Source organism: Pyxicephalus adspersus, chromosome 5 (genome assembly GCF_032062135.1).
Source record: "Pyxicephalus adspersus chromosome 5, UCB_Pads_2.0, whole genome shotgun sequence".
NCBI lineage: Eukaryota > Metazoa > Chordata > Amphibia > Anura > Pyxicephalidae > Pyxicephalus > Pyxicephalus adspersus.
In genome coordinates, this window is record NC_092862.1 from 4,926,610 (window position 1) to 4,945,603 (window position 18,994).

General features: G+C 43.7%; 2 protein-coding genes across 2 annotated transcripts in view; both read left to right on the forward strand.

The window, feature by feature from the left end:
* The window catches only part of LOC140331884 (uncharacterized), an 18,941-nt gene extending 18,924 nt beyond the window's left edge, over window positions 1-17 (forward strand). Inside the window, exon 5 of the mRNA XM_072413218.1 lies at window positions 11-17. Within this exon, the coding sequence (XP_072269319.1) occupies window positions 11-17 (7 nt within the window). The remainder of the gene's footprint in view (window positions 1-10) is intronic.
* A 415-nt stretch (window positions 18-432) lies between these two features.
* The window catches only part of LOC140330462 (microtubule-actin cross-linking factor 1, isoforms 6/7-like), a gene marked incomplete at its 5' end in the record, with an annotated part of 41,449 nt that continues 22,887 nt past the window's right edge, over window positions 433-18,994 (forward strand). The window contains 27 exon segments of the mRNA XM_072410599.1: window positions 433-605; window positions 803-962; window positions 1,050-1,134; window positions 3,281-3,513; window positions 3,590-3,709; window positions 3,860-3,967; window positions 4,428-4,646; window positions 4,929-5,132; window positions 5,215-5,440; window positions 6,446-6,672; window positions 7,030-7,152; window positions 8,319-8,420; window positions 8,992-9,093; window positions 9,680-9,820; window positions 10,618-10,773; window positions 11,247-11,444; window positions 12,280-12,408; window positions 13,284-13,454; window positions 13,541-13,696; window positions 14,035-14,241; window positions 15,119-15,241; window positions 15,322-15,491; window positions 15,786-15,945; window positions 17,315-17,512; window positions 17,706-17,831; window positions 18,256-18,399; window positions 18,496-18,684. Coding sequence (XP_072266700.1) covers window positions 927-962; window positions 1,050-1,134; window positions 3,281-3,513; window positions 3,590-3,709; window positions 3,860-3,967; window positions 4,428-4,646; window positions 4,929-5,132; window positions 5,215-5,440; window positions 6,446-6,672; window positions 7,030-7,152; window positions 8,319-8,420; window positions 8,992-9,093; window positions 9,680-9,820; window positions 10,618-10,773; window positions 11,247-11,444; window positions 12,280-12,408; window positions 13,284-13,454; window positions 13,541-13,696; window positions 14,035-14,241; window positions 15,119-15,241; window positions 15,322-15,491; window positions 15,786-15,945; window positions 17,315-17,512; window positions 17,706-17,831; window positions 18,256-18,399; window positions 18,496-18,684 — 4,053 coding nt within the window.

Here is an 18,994-nt window from a genome sequence, read left to right on the forward strand (position 1 = left end):
ATGTCTGCAGTCTCTGACCGTCTCCTGTACTATGTGTACAGTCTCTGACATCTCCTGTACTATGTCTGCAGTCTCGGACCGTCTCATGTAATATGTAATAGCATTCCAAATATGAGACTTCCTAAATCTAACAAGTTGACTGTTGCGGGTGTAGAGGATACATTTTTATATATGTTACAAAGCAGAATATTAATTTTGAACCAGAAAATCCTTTCTGTTACCAACATCCCTGATGTAAATGCTGTAAATGCTGTAAATGCTGTGTGGCCCTGACATTGGCAGCTTCTACCCAGGTATTCTGCATCATGAAAGCTGTTATCATAGCGCCCCCTGATGGTCAGTATTGGGTAAAGCAGGTGAAGATGTATAATGTCACTTTGTCATCATTGTCAATTGTGTTGTTTTGACCTCTTACTTTTTTTTCCTTTATAGCTTCTGCAGCGCCTCTTGCAGGAGAGAAGGCCACGGATAGAACGAGTATTGCAGGGCAGGAGGTCACCTTCCCAGCCTCTGCCCATAGAAGCTGCAGAACCTGCCCAGCAGAGAGCTGCATTCTTGGATCTGCAGCATCGGTGGGACAACCTGCTACAGAAAGCCGAGGAGAGGTAAGTGAGAGGCTCATAGAGGACTAACAGGGCTCAGATTTACCCAGTGCAGAATATAATCCCGAAATAAGAAACCCTGACACCCCCCCAAGGAGTGGAGAGCCTCCGATCTGTACAAAGAGGATGAGGGGAGTAACAAATCTGAATTTGAAGCAAAGAATCAGTTGTAATGAATGTATTTTGTCTTTCATATGTAGACACCGCCAGTTAGAGAGGATCACCCCCGCTGCCCAGAACTTCCAGGAATCTCTGGACGCCTTCTATGATTGGCTGAGCTCCGCCGAAAGACGAGTGGCAGAACTATGGAGAACCAACAGGTCCATGAACCAAATAAAAGACGCCCACATAGAAGTCCAGGTATTTTCTTCTCTGCTCATCACAAAACTCATGGCTCACAACCCAGAAACTCTTTATTAGCATTTACTAATCATTTCCTTCTTTTAGGATCTGTGCAGGGAAATACAGAGCAAGCCGGGAGACCTGGACAAGGTTCTAGAGAAGGGCCAGGTGATCCTGGAATTGGTTTCAGGTAAATGGACCGACTGGGCAGAAATGTAGACAGGTGAGAAAGCTGACAGTGTTTGGGACTGGATGGTGGTAATAATGATTGCCATTGCTGAAAGGATCTTCTCTGGGATCATCTTGTCTCCGTTCACTTCCCAAGCCACATCTGCTGTGCCGGGCAGAAGATACATTCAGGAAGAAGTCAGGATAAACAGTTGGGCTCATCCTACAGTCAGCAAGCTTACAGTTTTAGGGATACTGATTGCAGCAGATGTTCAGGTACATCTCAGTGATACTGGACAGCAAAGCTAACAATCCATTGATGGGAAAATTACAAGTTTTAGGAAAACAATTATTGTAGTACAATCTCACAGTTCAATACCATGATCCCCATCGATTGACAGATGTAGATTTGTCCCAATAGTTTGAAAAAGTGAGCCAAATTACCAAAATTACTAATTCTGCAGAATGAAAAGGTAAGTTTTGTGAAAAAAATACAGAAAGTAATATTCATACAGTCTCAAGCTACCTGCAATATATGGCTGCTTTATTACCCTCCCCGGCCATATTGTATTTCCACCCTTATGCACATATCCCATACAGATAATGATGTTCTGCAAGGACAATCCCCCATGTGATTGATTTTAGGTCAGTGCCCCAGGTTGTACATTGGGGATTATAGAAGGACAGTGCATGATTCTATCAAATCTGGAGAAATGTGTGAATGAGGAGTGTTAGGTGTCAGTGGATGTGTCAGGTTGGTGTCTGGGTGTTATGGTTGAACTGGAACCATTTTGAGCCACCTAAACCACCTGCTGGGTTAATTTAGTTTGCATTGCCAAAAGTCTTCTTTAAAAAAAATGAGATTTTAACTTTTAAAATGCTTTAGACTTTCGGCAGACTATTCTAGATTTGGAAAAATTAAAGTTTAAACAGGGAGGGCAGAAATTGTGAGGAATGGCCAAGAACAGCTCTCTCAACAAGATTCCCTAAAAGGTTATTATCCTTGTCCTTGACAAACTGTCCCCTAGTATACGGGTCTCTGCCCCCCCCTGAACACCAATATAAGGGAACCCTTTGCTGATGGACCCCAATGTAAGGAAGAAACGGCTTCTCCACTGACCACTAGATACATTTTCCTCCAACTCCACTCCTCCAAGCACCACTATGAGGGTCCTTATCAATGACCTCTGATGTAAGTGTGCCCATCGCTGCTGACTATCACTGTAAGAGAGGCCTTTCCCCATTGACCCTCAATGCAGGGGGGCACTTTTGATCTAATATAATGAAGGGGGTCTTTTCTGACTCTAACGTACTTTCTCCAACTGACCACCAATGTGACAGGTACCTTTTTAATTCAGTTGCATTGTTTGGGTGGCTTTTTTGATTTGAGTGCATTGTACTGCTGGCTTTTTAATCTGGGTGCATTGTGTTGGTGGCTTTTTTCGATTTTGGTGTATTGTGTTAGTGGCTTTTTTGACTTGTGTTTGTGGCTTTTTGATTTTGGGTGCATTGTGTTAGTGGCTTTTTGATTTGGGTGCATGGGGTTAGTGGCTTTTTTATTTGGATTCATGGTGTTTGTGGCTTTTTAATTTGGGTGCATGGTGTTGGTGGCTTTTTTGATTTTGGTGTATTGTGTTTGTGGCTCTTTTGATTTGGGTGCATTGTGTTTGTGGCTTTTTGATTTGGATTCATGGTGTTGGCAGCTTTTTTTTATTTTGGTGTATTGTGTTTGTGACTTTTTTGATTTGGTTGTATTGTGTTAGTGGCTTTTTTTTAATTTGGGTGGATTGTGTTTGTGGCTTTTTGATTTGGGTGGATTGTGTTTGTGGCTTTTTTTGACTTGGGTGCATGGTGTTGGCAGCTTTTTTTGATTTGGGTGCATTGTGTTTTGTTGCTTTTTTGATTTGGGTGCATTGCGTTGGTGGCTTTTTGATTTGGGTGCATGGTGTTAGTGGCTTTTTAGATTTGGGTGCATTGTGTGGTGGTTTGCCTTTGTATCAGTGGGGTGACTCTGCGTTGGGCAGAGGGTGATTCTATATTTGTGGGTGCTCTGTGTTGTATAATCAAGTTGAAAGAAGCCTTATGTCAATAGAGTTTAACCACAAGGGATTAAATAGTGTGATAGTGTTGTCAGACCTCATATATATCTTCCATGTAACATCTTTCAGGAGAGGAATCTCAGCTTTGCCAAGAAAAGATGGACGCTTTACGAGTGCGGTATATTATTGTGGCTCAGAGTGCTGGTGATATCCTCCAGAAAACTGAACAAACCCTTCAAGCCACAGAACACCTGGATCCATCTCAGGAGGACGTTTCCTTGTGGTTGGGCCGGATGGAGAAATTGGTATCCTCCTTGAGTGGCGAAGAGCGCAGCATGCTGAGTGCCAGTGACACGGAAAAGGTGGGTGACCAATAAACATTATTGATATTTACTCTTTTCCATATGACTGTTCTGACTTTCTCCTTCTTGGTTTCAGCTGGATCAGGTTGTTCTGACCGAGCTGTCACATCTTCGTAACGCTGAGCGACGTCTGGAGGAGCTAAGCTGCGTCACATTGGATGTGGAGACTCTACAGGCACAGATGAGGGATCATAAGGTGATGAGGGTGTGCAGACCTGGCATGAGTCCTAATGAGAAACATGGCAGGTTTTGGGGGTCCATTTTCATTTGCACCCTACAACACACGGGTATCTCATCTTGTGCGTGCAAATGTGGACTAAAGATTGGCTTTTTCACTCTATGACAGCTGCTGGCCGTGGACGTTCTACAGCACTGTGGCATCACCGAGAGACTGCTCAATATCTCGGACACGTTAGTGACCCTGTGCCCGGGGGCAACCCAGGAACGTCTGCAGGTGAGACTTATCCAAATACCCAAAATCCTTTAGCCTTTGCACCTTTATTTAAATTGCCTGTCAACTTTCCACAAGGATACTATGAGTAGGGCTTTCTCTAGTCCTGGATGAAGATGAGTTGAGGAAGAGTTAGCCATGTTACCATTATTCCTCATGAAACATTGCTGGCAGCTTTGCAAGTCTGTGCCAAAAGAAAACCTCAGTCAGTCATTTATCATAGAAATAACGCATGTTTATGTAATACAGTGAACCAGGCTGGTGTGAATTGACAATCATTCCTTAAGAAACTCCTAGAAACCTCTGGAGAAACTGTAGGGTTCAATGCTTGAGAAAAGAGCTGTACTGGTAGGCTCACCAAAAGCCCATTCAAAATCAAGCAGCTAATGCAGCACATAAAGTTAAGTGTATTAATTACTGAAATGACATTTTATGATCGGTTCTTGGATGTGTTCCTATCCAGGCATCTCTGGAATCCCTGAAGGAGAAGTGTCCCCAAATAACCGCCCAACTGACCACTTCGCCCCCTGTCCTGGAGCACACACTCTCTATGCTTGCCCAGTTTTCTGAAGCCGAGGAGGAGCTGCTACCTTGGATAGAAGAGACTGAGTCCGACTTACCCCAGAGATCTCCAAACTGCGGCCTCTCCAGAGACTTCAGGGAGCAGCAAGAGAAACTGCAGGTGAGTCCTAATGTGATGAATATTGTACAAGCTGCCCTATTCTGAAAAGATAATCTGTATATTTCCTGGGATAATTACCTGTAAAATATACATTATATTGTGATGCCCCTGTGCAATATAAAGTTTGCACCTTCCAATAAGGATATCCATTATGATACACAATCTGCCTCTTCCTGGGATACATCCTAATATAGAGTCATTTATCCCACTGTACACCCAGAGCTAATATAGAGCCATTTATCTAGCTATAGCTATTTATCAGTGGTTTGGTCATTCCTCTAGGCTCTCCGGGAAGTAGTTGCTGAACACAAGCCACTTGTGACCAAACTGCACCGAGTGGCGTGTAAGTTGTCAGAGTTGTGCCCAGAAGAGAGTTCTGTATTCCAGCAGAGATTTGAGTGTGCAGAGAAAAGATTTTGTGCCATCCGTGAGGCCGTCCGCCAAGCAGCGGCTGTCCTGGAGGATACAGTTCCCCGATACAGCCAGGTCAGTTTTTTATCTTTATTATTTGCCATAATTTTCCATCACCAACCAAACATTCCCAGCCTAATCCTGCACCTTCCTACAGATCAGCGAGAGGATAGATATGATGTCAGAAAGTTTAGAGCGACTCAAAGACCGAATGCAGATTTCTACGTCTGTTCGTGGGGAGCCCTCTCGGATTCGGGAACAGCTCCAAGAAAACTCCCAAGTTCAAGCTGAGCTGGAAAAGCTGGGAGTCGCTTTGGAGAATATCAGTAAACAGGGAAGTGAGCTGGCTTCCAGCCTTCCAGATGATGCTAAAGAGTCTCAAGGTATTTGTCTTCTAGATGTCATTCACACAGACCACTGCATGTCCTCCAATATGTTTTGTTTTTGCTGCTTGATCACCAGAGCAAAGGTTCTCAGTGCATGAAATGAGAGTTATATTTATAAATCACTGAAACATCATCTGTTGGAGAATCATGTACTGCTATTGAAACACATGGACCTGGAAGATTCTACACCAAAGAATGTCAGATTCACTGCTTTAAAAAAAGATCATATAGAAAACATAATGTATGATTCTTCTAATAATTCCTACATTTCTAACAGCAGATAACTTACTTGACCCTAATCCATGCAAACCTTAACGTAACCTAATACCCTCAGCCAACCTCTATTTTATCTCTAACCATATTACCAAACCAGGCCTAACCCTCAACCAACTTCTGTCTCTTATTTTTACCCTTTACCCTAGACCTTAAAAACCAATCCTAGCCCCCAACTTTACTCCTTTTCATAACATCTCTCAACCCCTCAGGTTAACCTCTCTGCTAACCCTTGACCAATTTTCTACATAACACCTAATTTTCTTCCGAAATTTCTTGTTTGTGGCTCCATCAGAACCGCAATGCCAACCATAAGCTGTTTGTAATTTTGCGGTTTTTAGTCCACTTTGATTGCAATAATTTCCTAGATTCTTGAAGAATGAATTTTAATTTGCATCAATGCTAGGTGTAAGGCCAACCTCCAGCCAATCCCTTTACTAACTACTAACAACTAATCTCTTGTACCCATTTATTCTGCGCCAAGTTATAGTTACGATCCCTTAACTAAACCGATCCCCTAAACACAACCCCAACTATTTAACCCCACCACCTACCTTAAAAGATCCCATACCTTTCCATAATACTCATCACCCAACAATATCAACCAAATGTAGTTTATACCTTCTCAGAGTTCTTCAGACGATAGACTTCCATTCCTGCACTATTCCACCTTCTTCTGGCCATTCTCCATTTAGTCTCTCCTCCATCATACCTTGCTCTTATTTGCAGGCCTCCAGCAGCGGACAGAAGTGTTATTGGCGGACTGGAAGCAGCTGTGTGGGCGCGCGGAAGACCGTGACGCTTGGCTGTCTGGGTTGTTCATGTTGGCGGAAAGGTTCTGGCGCAGTCTTTCTGACCTGGCAGTTAATCTGGGAGATACCCAACAGATGGTTCTGGACACGGAACAACCTAGCCCTGATCCTGAGTCTATCAGAACCCGGCTGGATGCTATGCAGGTAAAGCAGAAGGTTGGGGCAAGCATACTGTAATCCAATACAGATGGTGGCTTCTTTGGGTACGACAACTGGGCTTGATCATATGACTTAAAATTGGGCTATTCGATGTCCTGCTCCAGTATTTTTGGATGGAGCTTTCGTGGGTACAGAGGCTTAGATTCAGATGACGACATCAGCATCAGGGAGATTTAGATATTGGATAGAGAAGTTGTGTGTGTTGGGGCAAAATTATAGCTGATGGGCAGGTTGGTCACCATTTGCATTGCTGCAGCTTTATAGTAAAATTCTCCCAATGCTGATCTCACCAAACTCACACAATAACATATCTAATACCATTTGTCCTCCTTATACCACCAGGCTCTTCGGGAAGATATTGACAATCTGCAGAATGAGTTGGATGTGCTGGGGTCTCTCGGGGTGGACCTAATGTCTTCTTGTGGGGACATGGACAAGCCAGATGTGACCAAGAGCCTGGATGAGGTAAGTAGGTCATCTAGTGACAAATCTATGGATTCTTAAGAAATAGAACAACTTACCATCTCCTTATAAAGTCTATACATCGGTCTGTAATATGGCAATCCAGAAGATCTAAGCTGGGCTCATTCACACTTTCCAGGAGTGAAATTTAGGAAATTGGGTGTATATTGCTGCCTGTTGTTGGAAATGTATCATCCATATCCCTGGTTGCAGAAGATTGGATGTACTTTCCATGGCTACAATGATTGGGGTATTCAAGAATTGTCATTTTCACTGCATTCAAATATGGCAACTCAAAAATTATTGACCTTCAAAAGAACTTGTGCATTGTAGGGAAACCCTCCTCCTCCAGAGCTGCACATACTCATCTTCAGATTGTCCCCCCATTACTCAATCAAGCGAATTAACTGGTACCTCTAAGTATGAGGAACATAAGACTCACACCCCTTCCTTCCCTGGTGCATGGTGATTGGACCACACAAGCCTCTTATGCCTTTCTGCCATTGGTGGTTGGTGACCCTTCCACCCAACTGGATGTTTATATATATATATATATATATATATATATAAAATTATCAGCCATGCATAACTGAACTCCAACCACCCACCAGTGCTTGGTTATAGGTCAAATGTGACTCATGCTTCATCCGTTGACTCGTTGATAGAGAATGGACAACATATGACACCCATTCTTCCCACCATGAAATGATGATTGAGCCACATGGGACTGATGCCGCTTTCTGCCCACTGGTGCCGGATGGTTGGGCAAGGAGAGAGTTCTCAGCTTAGTCAAAGCTCCAGGTAGCCACATGGACCTTACACAGGGCCTTTCCTTTTTCCCTCCTGGCAGCAAACTCAATGAAGTTAAACCAAGGAATGGTATACCATAGACATTATTCTGAAGGAGCTGCCATTCTAGTGCACCTGTTTTTTTTTCAATGCACAAGTTTACTATGGGCTTCAAGTGCTGATGTGTCAATGAACCTGTAGTGATGTCCACAATTATGTCTGCAATAGTGTAGAGATCTATAGAAATATATATATAAAGCTATTTAAAATATGTAAAAAGATTGTTCATTCCAGAAGTGTTTATTAGTCACTTTTTGGGACTTTGCAACCACAAAAATGAACCAAGCATTCGGAGAACATAACATTTCTTGTTTCTGCAGCTGTATGTGGCCTGGAACAGTCTGAACAAGCTCTGGAGCGAACGCAACGCACACCTGGAGGAGCAGCTGAAGGTTACCCTCCGCTACCAGGAGACTGTTCAGGTATGAAACCCGGCGTAGACTAATAATGGGCTGAATAACATTATTTATTACTTCCAATTTTAGGGTATTGCTGAGCACAATATGAGACAAATACTGAAAAACCTTCAGACTTTTCATGACTCTTAGATTGTAAGCTCACGGGTGTCCTGTGTCACTGTCTTTATGATACTAAATGTGCAGGGCCTGTAGTGCAGGATGAGAGATCATACTTGATATACTTCACTGGCTGCATGCTTGTTCTAGGATTGGTTTGACAACAGACCCGGCAGCACCTTTCAAATAAGTGTATGTGATCACAGGCCATATAATACTGACAGCGTGCTCATCATATGATCTCCTAGATTGTAAGCTCTTCGGGGCAGGATCCTCTCCTCCTCCTGTCTCATTGTCTGTATCTTTCTGTCATTTTCAACCCCTATTTAATGTACAGCACTGCACAATATATTAGTGCTATATAAATCCTGTTTATTAATAATAATATGGTAATCATGGAGTGTCATATCTGACCACTGATCCCTATACTTCCCCGAGGATATAGATATATTTTACCTGTGTTCTTCTCTTTCCACAGAGGCTGCAGGATTGGCTGGTTTTAGCTGAGTCTCGCCTATCTGAGGAGTTCCTCGTGGGAGGGGACTTGGAGATGGTGGGGCGTCAGCTGTCTGACTTAAAGGTAAGTGGAGAGTAATCCCTAATATTAAGATATGTGTGGAATATACCTTGGTATTCATATAATTAAATATCTGTCTTGGATAAAGTACATAGACCAGAAACCCAGAATTAAGCCATGCGTATAACCATGAAATGCTCAGCCCCACCCCTTCTCCATATTGCTGCCTATATTGTAACTGCTATTTAAGAGTAATCAGGGCTGTTAATGATAAATATTCATTCCTAATACTGCCAAACACAATGCCCAGTAAAATATTACCAATACCTTTATTGCCAATAAAAACATTCCCATCTCTCTGATCTAGTTTTTGTTCATGGGGCCTGACTTTTTTCTGACTCTATGACTAAGCCCTGCCCACTGCCTTTCCAGTGACCAATCACATGGCCTTAGTGTCCAATAAGTACGCTGTTCATGGGTGGGGTGGTGAAAGTAGGTGGAGCTTAGTTATTAAGTCAGATTCCAATAACAAAATGGAACAAAATCGGGGAGGGGTGCTGGGATTTTCTGAATTTACGGAACTGAATGGCATGGTGGTAGTGCCCACCATTTGCCCATTTAATGATAACTTATGGTGTGTGTAAAACAGGAATTTAAGAGAGAGCTCTATCAGCACCGAGTGGAGTTGGAGAGTATCGGGCACCAGAACCTGGACAAGTCTAATGGATCACAGCTGAGTGACTACAGAGAACGTTGGGACCGATTAGAGGAAGAGGCTGTAAACCGTCAGGTGCCAAATATATTTATTATTTATATGCTGCAATATTTTTTTTTTACCTGCAAAAGCAAAATTTCATTAGAAAAAGAATCTCAGTTTTTACATTGGCCACTAGATGGCACTGTGTCTTCATGTAAAGTGTAATATAAACTATTGCTGTCTGATACACAGTTTACATAGGGACACAGCACCATCTACTGGTGGCCAACAATAATGCACAAAAGATCATTTATGAGAAAGTGTCCCATCATATTTAACCCAAAATACAAAATCATTTACCCTGAAGAAAAGGAGGAAAGAAGATTAACATACTGAGCTCTGGTTTTATTTTTTTCCTCTTTTAAATAAATGTTTTAAAAATAACACACCATGTATGTATTTATTTACATGTATTGGCATTTCTGTTGATTACTGTTTTGAAGTGTTAACAGTGATGGGTATTTTTTGCCCTACTTTTATATTGGAGTCAATGTAGTTTTACTGTTTTTGCAGGTAAAACTAGGTAAATAGGTTTATATTCAAGTATATACGTAACCATTTAATCATGGAAGTTGGGCATATAATGTCTGATTTGTTAAGTCATGCACTGGCTGGACAGACTGTAATCACATAACCAGTGAGATATTTAAAACCACAAGAAAGCCTGCAGAGTCTGCTGGGACTTGTGGTTGATCGGTGACTTGATCCAAAACCATTGAATGATGTATAGAAGACAGAGGACTATTCCTCATAGATACAAAAGTTGTAACAGTAAGAGATTGAATTGATGAACTTTCATCTTATAATACATTTTGTCATTGTCCTCACAGCACCAGTTAGAAGAGGCCCTGCTGGGACTTGGCCAGTTCCAGAACCAGTTGGAGGAACTCCTGAATTGGCTCTCCCACACCAAGGAGCAGCTTCAGGGGCCCCGCCAGCCCTGTACTGACCTGCAGACTTGTGAGATCGAGCTGGCCAAACACAAGGTGGGTGTAGTGGGAAAGTCCACGTTCGTCAATGTGCTCAGTGAGCTGGAATTATACAAACCGCTTATAATAGAGGCAGAACCCTGCAATAAGAGCTACTTCCATAGTATATTGGGATTGGAGGAGACTGGAGATCCGGAGTCCTTGAGTGATATTGCAAGGGGCCAATCAAATAAACTTAATCCTGTTCTCATTACTTTCCACTAATTAATTTACAAAGTCATCTCTATCTTATCAAGTATCTTTAATTTGGCCTTCTCTGGTTCCACCTTTACCCATAAACTTGAGTTGAGCTTTAAGTCTACATCTAAGGTTCAGAAATACAGAAAAAAAAAGCAGCAACTTTTCAAAAACATTTAAATAAATTATGCCTAATATGTATCATAAATAAATGTATCAAAAACTACTCCGCCCCCAATCCTTTTCATACATATCAGGGGTAAAGTGTATTTGTTGTATGTCGCCCCCTGCAGGTCCTGCGCAATGATGTCCTCTCTCACACCCGCACAGTGGAGTCTGTGGATGAAGCCGGACGGGCGATCCTCCTGACTTCTCTCGGTGATGGGGCAGAGACACTTCAGGCCAGGCTGAGCGAACTAACAGAACGGTGGGAGTTTGTCCGGAGCGAGACGGAGAGACGACAGGTGGAGCTGGAGAATGACCTCAGCAGGGTAATAAATAAGCTGCATAAAAGACTAAAAAGATTACATGCCAACTAATACCCCATGGTGATTTTTGGTCTTTTTGAAGGGCGTATTAAAGGGTGAATTCTAAACCCCAACCAGTCTGCCTGCCCCATGAATTGTAATGGTGACACTAAAAGACTGTAATTAGGTATTGTAAGTTGCTTGTTTGTGGTTTCAGTATTTTGCTGTTATATAATAACCAACACAGGAGGTTTATATGGAATATAAATACTTCTAATACCTATACTCAATAAATGGAAATTTGAAAGCCCCAAACCTATCCTATGATGAGCTAAATGTGGCCAAGCTGGAACATGGCAGGGACTCCATAAAGATCCTATTGATGGAGCTGCCCATTTGGAGATCAGAACATTGCAAAGCTGGTTTTCCCTCCTTTGTTTAAATTCAGTGTAAAGACAATATTGCACATCCTGGAGTCTATCATCATGGTGGTTGCAATGAAATGTTTTATACCTATGATTTTGCCTCTACTTAATTGTAGCCTGATCCCAAACCCTAAATTCAATGCCTGGCATTGATATTTTGACCCTTTTAAAACACTTTGGGTTCAGGTTTAATAATAAAATGACGTAAAAGATGTCAGCATTGGGTATGGTATAAGTGTCTAAGCCAGGTATCTACAAAAGCTGAGGAGCCCTGCCGCAGCATTCATCAAAACTGAACAGTGGTTGGCCATTTACTTCTACCATTTATTTCTACCTCTAAATATATTACAGAATTTCCATACCACTATAACCTTTACATGATTTTGGTTTTGAGGATTGGTCCATCTAGTGACCCTGTTTCCCTTTTCACACAGGTGCAGGACGTTGCTCTGGAAGTCACAGATCTTCTACAATGGCTGGAAGAAGTGGAGACTCGTCTGTCCTTCTGCAAACCTGTGTGGGGTCACCCAGAATCCACCAGAGAAGCTTTGAGCAAACACCTGGTGAGGAGATATAGCTACAATAATATAATTATTTTACAGGAGAGCTGTGTCATTGGCGGCACTGGCTGCAAAAAAAGGAGAAATGTGTGTTTGTTCAGCATGCTACACTTTATACTTCTTAGGCTTCTTTCCAAAATCTTATTGGTTGCTTATGTTGTTACATTTTGATACACCTGCTCTACTTCCATATATATTACACTTCATGCTGTTCTTCTCATCATGCACTCTGTCCTGTGAGCCCCCAATATTATTTTTTAATTTTTTTTGTTTATTGTTATTTTTTATGTTCTTCCTCTGTCATTGTGCAGGTCCTCATATTCCTGATCTGAAGTTACCCTATTAGTTCATTATGCCCCTGCCCCACTCCTGCCTCTGCTTTACTTCTCTGACTCCTGCACCCTGCTAAATTCAATCAACCCTCCATCTATTGTACAGCAATCTATTCCCTATTAATTCAGATTTTACTTTTTTCTCCTCTACTCCTGCACCCAGCTGTATTTCCTCTGCCTCCTGCACTTAGCTGTATTTCCTCTCTCTCCTGCACTGAGCTGTATTTCCTCTGCCTCCTGCACTCAGCTGTATTGCCTCTGCCTCCTGCACTCAGCTGTATTGCCTCTGCCTCCTGCACCCAGCTGTATTTCCTCTGCCTCTGCCTCCTGCACTCAGCTGTATTACCTCTGCCTCCGGCACTCAGCTGTATTGCCTCTGCTTCTGGCACTCAGCTATATTTCCCCTGCCTCCGGCACTTGGCTGTATTACCTCTGCCTCCTGCACTCTGCCATACTCCATCACCTATCTGCTTTGTACGCCCTGCTCATGTCTCTCTCTTCTTCCTTCACACTAACATTGCTTATGCTACATCTCTGACCACACAGGATCTTTGTAAAGAAATGGAGTCTAAGCAGCACACATATAATAGCGTACGGGACCGTCTCCAACGCCTCCTGGCCTCCAGCCCTCACCTGCGAGGCTCCAGTGCTGAGCACCAGCTACGGATCCTGGAGCAAAAGTGGGAGAGTGCGTACACCAAGGTTCAGGACAGAAAGGTGGGTGAGGGGGAGTTGTAAGGGGTTCTGTAACGGGGTTGTGTGCTCATTGTCCCTTACACTGAATTTTTCCTCTTTGTGTACAGGTGTGCTTGTCGGATGGGCTGGCAGTAATAACAGAGTTTCACAGCACCATGCAGGAAGTATCCCATTGGATTGGACAAGTAGAGGGGAGACTCAACACAGCCGGACCGCCCAGCGTCATCCTAGAGACCGTCACAAATCAGATTCAGGAACAAAAGGTGTGTAGAGGCCTGGAATGCACAATGACACCCAGACCAGCAATGCAAGAACCAAACTCATGATGGTGAGTCAGTGCGGTCCATGGACCTGGTCATGTGGATCCTCCAGCTTCAATACATACTTAAGTCACTGACTCAGTACAAGGATTCACCAGGTGAATCCAGAACTCCTAAGCTACATATCATGGATCACTGACTTAGAAAGTACTGAAGCCGAAGGATCAGCATGACATATTGGGTACACATATTGGTAAATGAACTTCTGCTGTGCCATTTGGAAGGCCTGGTGTTGCATGCAATATGGCCACCTACTAATATGTGCACTGTGTCTTCCTCAGGGTCTGGTGCAGGAGATTCAGCAGAATGAGGCCAAGCTGTCCGGCCTGGAGTCAGTCTGCTCTCGTCTCAAGGATGTGAGTCGGAAACAGGAAGGGGACATGACCCAATCCTTGGTGCAGGGTGCCAGGGAACGACTGGGGAAGGTGCAAGAGAGGGCAGCTGAGAGGGGCCGCAGTCTGGAGGAGTCCCGAAGACAAGCCAAGCAAGTAAGTGCAACTTCCGCTTCCATCACACTAAGTTCACAAAAAATCTGTTTCTTTTAGCATATTCCAAATCAGGTAACACCAATGAGTGCCATCGGAGGGGCCAGATTTCATCTTTGCAAGTTGAAGCTTTGTAGACACCAAACAACTATCTCCAGTTATCTATTGGCTGCATCCAGTGCCAATTTATCAGACAACTAATCATTGCATTTGGTACATAATCACTGCCTTCAATTTACTTTGTGCCCAATAATAATGATCCATTTGGGCCACATCTGGTACCTGAATATAATACCATGTTTGGAACCCGGATTGGGGACAATATATGAGAACTAGGGAATGTTAACCATATTTCTTTGTAGCTCCACGTGCTCAGACACTACAAGTGTCATCATGCCCTTTCAGACAGACAAAAGGGTGACAACACACCCAGAACTAAATTAGAAATAGCAGGTTATGTCAGATTTTATTTTCTCTGTAAGTCCCAGGAATGTTAAAAATAATTTCCCAGCATCTGTACTAACAGGCAGCTTTTTATTTTCCTTGTATGTTTTCTTCTGGATTACAATAAACAATCCTCATTGGCTTATGTCGTCTTGGACAAGCCTCCGAGGTTCTCATTCACTGTTCTTGATTACATCGCCCCCTAATGTCTGTTTTTGGAGGTGCAAGAGGATGCAAAATGCAGGCACAAATATTAAACTCCTCCATCCCCATTGTTGATTGGTTTTTTATGGTTTTGTCAAATTGCACCTAATTGGAGTGCTGAAAAAATAAACTTGGTTGACTTTTATTGAATGATGGTTGCACACACTCTTCCCCTGAAATTACAACCTCCTGCATTGTATAATTCTCAATGGATTTTTTTTTGCCCCTGCAGTACAGTGAATCCCGGCGGATGCTTCTAGACTGGCTGCGGGAAGCGGATCTGAGTTTGGACCGTCAGCAGATCGACACCAGCGTCAGCCAGGAGCACATCAAGCAGCAGCTGGGCCAGCACAAGGTAATGTAACCCCCAAAGCCTCAGAGATTCATTTGTTATCAGTTCATATTTCCTGATGGTATCATGTTTTATCGCCACAGGACTTTCAGAAAGTCTTCAGGTCCAAGCGTCCGGTGTATGAGGCGACTCTGCGCAGTGGCCGGGCCCTTCGTGAAAAGATTCGGCTGCCCGAGGATGGACAGAAGATGGATGAATCCCTTGGGGAGCTGAGAGAGCGATGGGAGCATGTCTGTAACAAGTCAACTGATAGGTAAGTACGTACAATGAGATATAAGGTCTCCTTCCTTCAAATATCTGGGGCCCACACTGACTTTTACAGTATGCAAGGTATTTTTCCATTCTAAAAATCTTGTATATATGTAAATATATGTCAACCTAAACCTAATCATTGCCTAACCCAGCCGCTAACCTAACCCTAACTGATCACTTCACCCTAACCACTAACCTAACCTTAACTGCATATTGTAACCACTAGCCTAACTATCAATCTAATCCTAACCACTTCCTTTAACTGCTAATCTAACCCTTACTTCTAACTTTCCAGGCAGCAGAAGCTGGAGGAATCGTTACTGTTTTCTGGAAAGTTCACTGACGCTCTTCAGGCTCTGATGGATTGGCTGTACCGAGCGGAGCCGCAGCTCTCGGAGGAAATACCGCTAGGAGGTGATAGGGATCTGGTCAGCGACCTGCTGGACAAACACAAGGTGAACTCATACCTGGCCTGGATATAAATAGAAACATGTTATATCTTGGTGATTAGAATCTGTGGTCAGCGCCATATATGAATTGTATCAGGACATTTTATCTTCAATTTCCTAAATAATTTTATATAGAGCATTTCTTTAGATCTTTGTCCTATTCTGGGGCTTAGAGAAGACCACACTATACAGGGTCTCTCCAAGGTCATCCATGAAGGGCCACTAATTGTTACATTGTATACCTGGGCACATCTTATATTGCAGCTTTCTTCAATCATTTTGCCCCAAAGAACCCCTAGAAACCTTTGGAGGAACTCCAGGGTTCCATGGAAGCTGGGTTGAGGATGGTCAAATGTAACATTCCAGTGAACTGATAAGGGACAGAAGGGCAATGTGTAAAGTGACCCTCCATCAGAAGGGGGTACAGGAGGAAGAGCAGAAGCTGTATATGGACTATAGGAGAGGATAGTGGAGGCAGAATAGGGGCTGAAAATGGACATGGGTGATCCATGTAAAAATGGGTATGGTCATAACACAATGTAATTGAAAAACCCCAGCAATGTCCCCCAGGCCCCAACAAAAATACCCAGGTCCAAGCAATAACCTTCAGGCCCCAACAATGATCTCCAGGTCCAAGCAATACCATCTAGGCCCAACTATAATCTCTAGTTCCCAGCAATAACCTCCTGGCCCAAGCAATTTCCCCCAGGTCCCATGAATAACTCTCAGGTCCCTGCAATAGCCTCCAGGCTGCAGCAATAACCCTCCAGACCCAAGCAATGTCCCCCAGGTCCCAGAAATAACCCCTCAGACCTCATCAATAACCCCCAGGTCCCAGTACTAAACACCAGCCCAACAATTTGTATAGAAAAACATATCTCAATCCACCATGATCTGTCCCAGGCTGCAGTTCCTTTCTCGCAGTCAGGAACGTCTATTGGCCCTATTGTGCATTGGGGATTATTTCAGAGATGCTTTGGTGTTTGGTCTGAGTGTCACCTATAAACATCATCATTTGAACGTAGAGGGGTGCACAGCCAATAATAAACCCTCTGGGGAGGGAGTCTACATCCAAATTATAGGCAGGAGGAGGTTTCGCACATCAGCCCACCTAAACCTGCCACGGAAGAAATGGCTTCAATAGCTTGGGGCATATGGCACCTCACTCACCTTACTCATCAGCAGGCTGGGATTCAATAAAAATTATTGTGCATAGGGTTCAGGGTTGGAGGGCTTCCATGGCCTGTAGTACAGACACACTTATATTACTTTACAAACAATAGTCATATTGGTGGCTGCTGATGAAGATATATATTCCAAATATCCCTCCGCACTTTTATTTTACCGCAGCATTGTTTTCTTCTTTGTCTTCCAGGCTTTCCAGAAAGAACTTGGAAAGAGAGCCAGCTCCATGAAGACCTTGAAGCACTCTGTCCGAGACCTGAGCCGGGGAGGTGTCGGCACTGACTCTCATTGGCTGCAGAGGCAGATGGAGGAGCTGGGCCATCGTTGGGACGTTGTTTGTCAGCTGTCCGTCACTAAACAAGCCAGACTGGAGGCTTCACTGCAGCAGGTTGGAAGACCGGGGATGGGGGGCACTTCAATCAGCATTATCCCTAACAGTGTCTGAACATGATATGAGAATGTATGGGATGGAAGGGTTGAAGAACCTGTGCAGGATAATTTAACCCAGACATAATTATATAATGTCTTTGTTTTCTTACATTACCTCTGATTGAGAAACTGTATGTTATTGTTGTCTGCAGGCGGAGGAGTTCCATTGCCTGGTGAGCACTTTCCTGCAGGGTCTTGGTGAATCTGAGCGGACGTTGAGGTACGGGGTGATCCCTGAGGATGAACATGCCCTGCAGGAGTGTCAGAAGCAGCAGCAGGTGGGTACCACTGGGGTCCCTTGCTGTATATCTCTGGAGAACATGCCTGTGCCCACACACTCATCTACCATTGCAATGTACCAGCTTTGCACTTGGCTAAAGGGCAGGGATGGGGCAATGGCCAAGCAGTAAAGGTGGCTACCTTGGGCATTTCAGCAAGAAGGGGCACAAAGCAGGAAGAAAAAAAGCACAAAATGATCAGGGTCTACAATGTAGAGTTGGGCATCCTTTGGCCTTTTTGCTGTGGTTTTTTATACATTTGATGCAGAAGACTGATTTTGTTAGTTTAGAGAACAGATAGCGATGGTGCTGATTCATATTTAGAACCCCCTGCTATGCATCTGCCACGAGGAGAGATTTATCAAATCCTGGTCTGCACCCCCACACTTCTCCCATCATCTCATAACTCTTCTTTCCTTTCCAGGAGTTGATGAGCACCCTGGAGTGCCAGCAGATGGCTTTAGAATGTATTGTCTCCCTGGGACAAGAAATTTTGTCTGCCTGCCACCCTGATTCCATCATCACCATCAAATCCTGGCTGAACATCTGCAAGACCCGATACCAGGAGGTAAGTGGGCCACTGGGAGCTGATAGGACCTATTATTGAAATTCCCCAAACTTTGAATGTAACACTGACTGCTGATGATTTTTTGTTTCGCTGCAGGTGGCGTCTTGGGCCAAGCAGCAGGGAGGCCGTATTCAGGCTCAGATTCAGTCATTGGCGGCAGAACGGGAGGAGGTCGCTCGGCTCATGGACTGGATAACAGCGGCAGAGGAAGCGTTGAGTTTACGGGATCAGGAGCCCCTGCCAGAAGACATGGAGGCCCTGGGGGAGATCATCTCACAACATTCGGTAATATTCTTCTCTGTGATATGAACATACCTGTCCATCTTGCATCTCACATCAGATGACAACTATCCATCCAACCTATATCTCACATAAAAAAACATTCCATCCTACATCTCACATCAATGGACAACATCCGCCCTACATCTCACATCAGAAGACAACCATCCATCCTAAATATCACATCATAGGACAACCCTCCATCCTACATCTCACATCATAGGACAACCCTCCATCCTACATCTCACATCATAGGACAACCCTCCATTCTACATCTCACATCATAGGACAACCCTCCATCCTACATCTCACATCA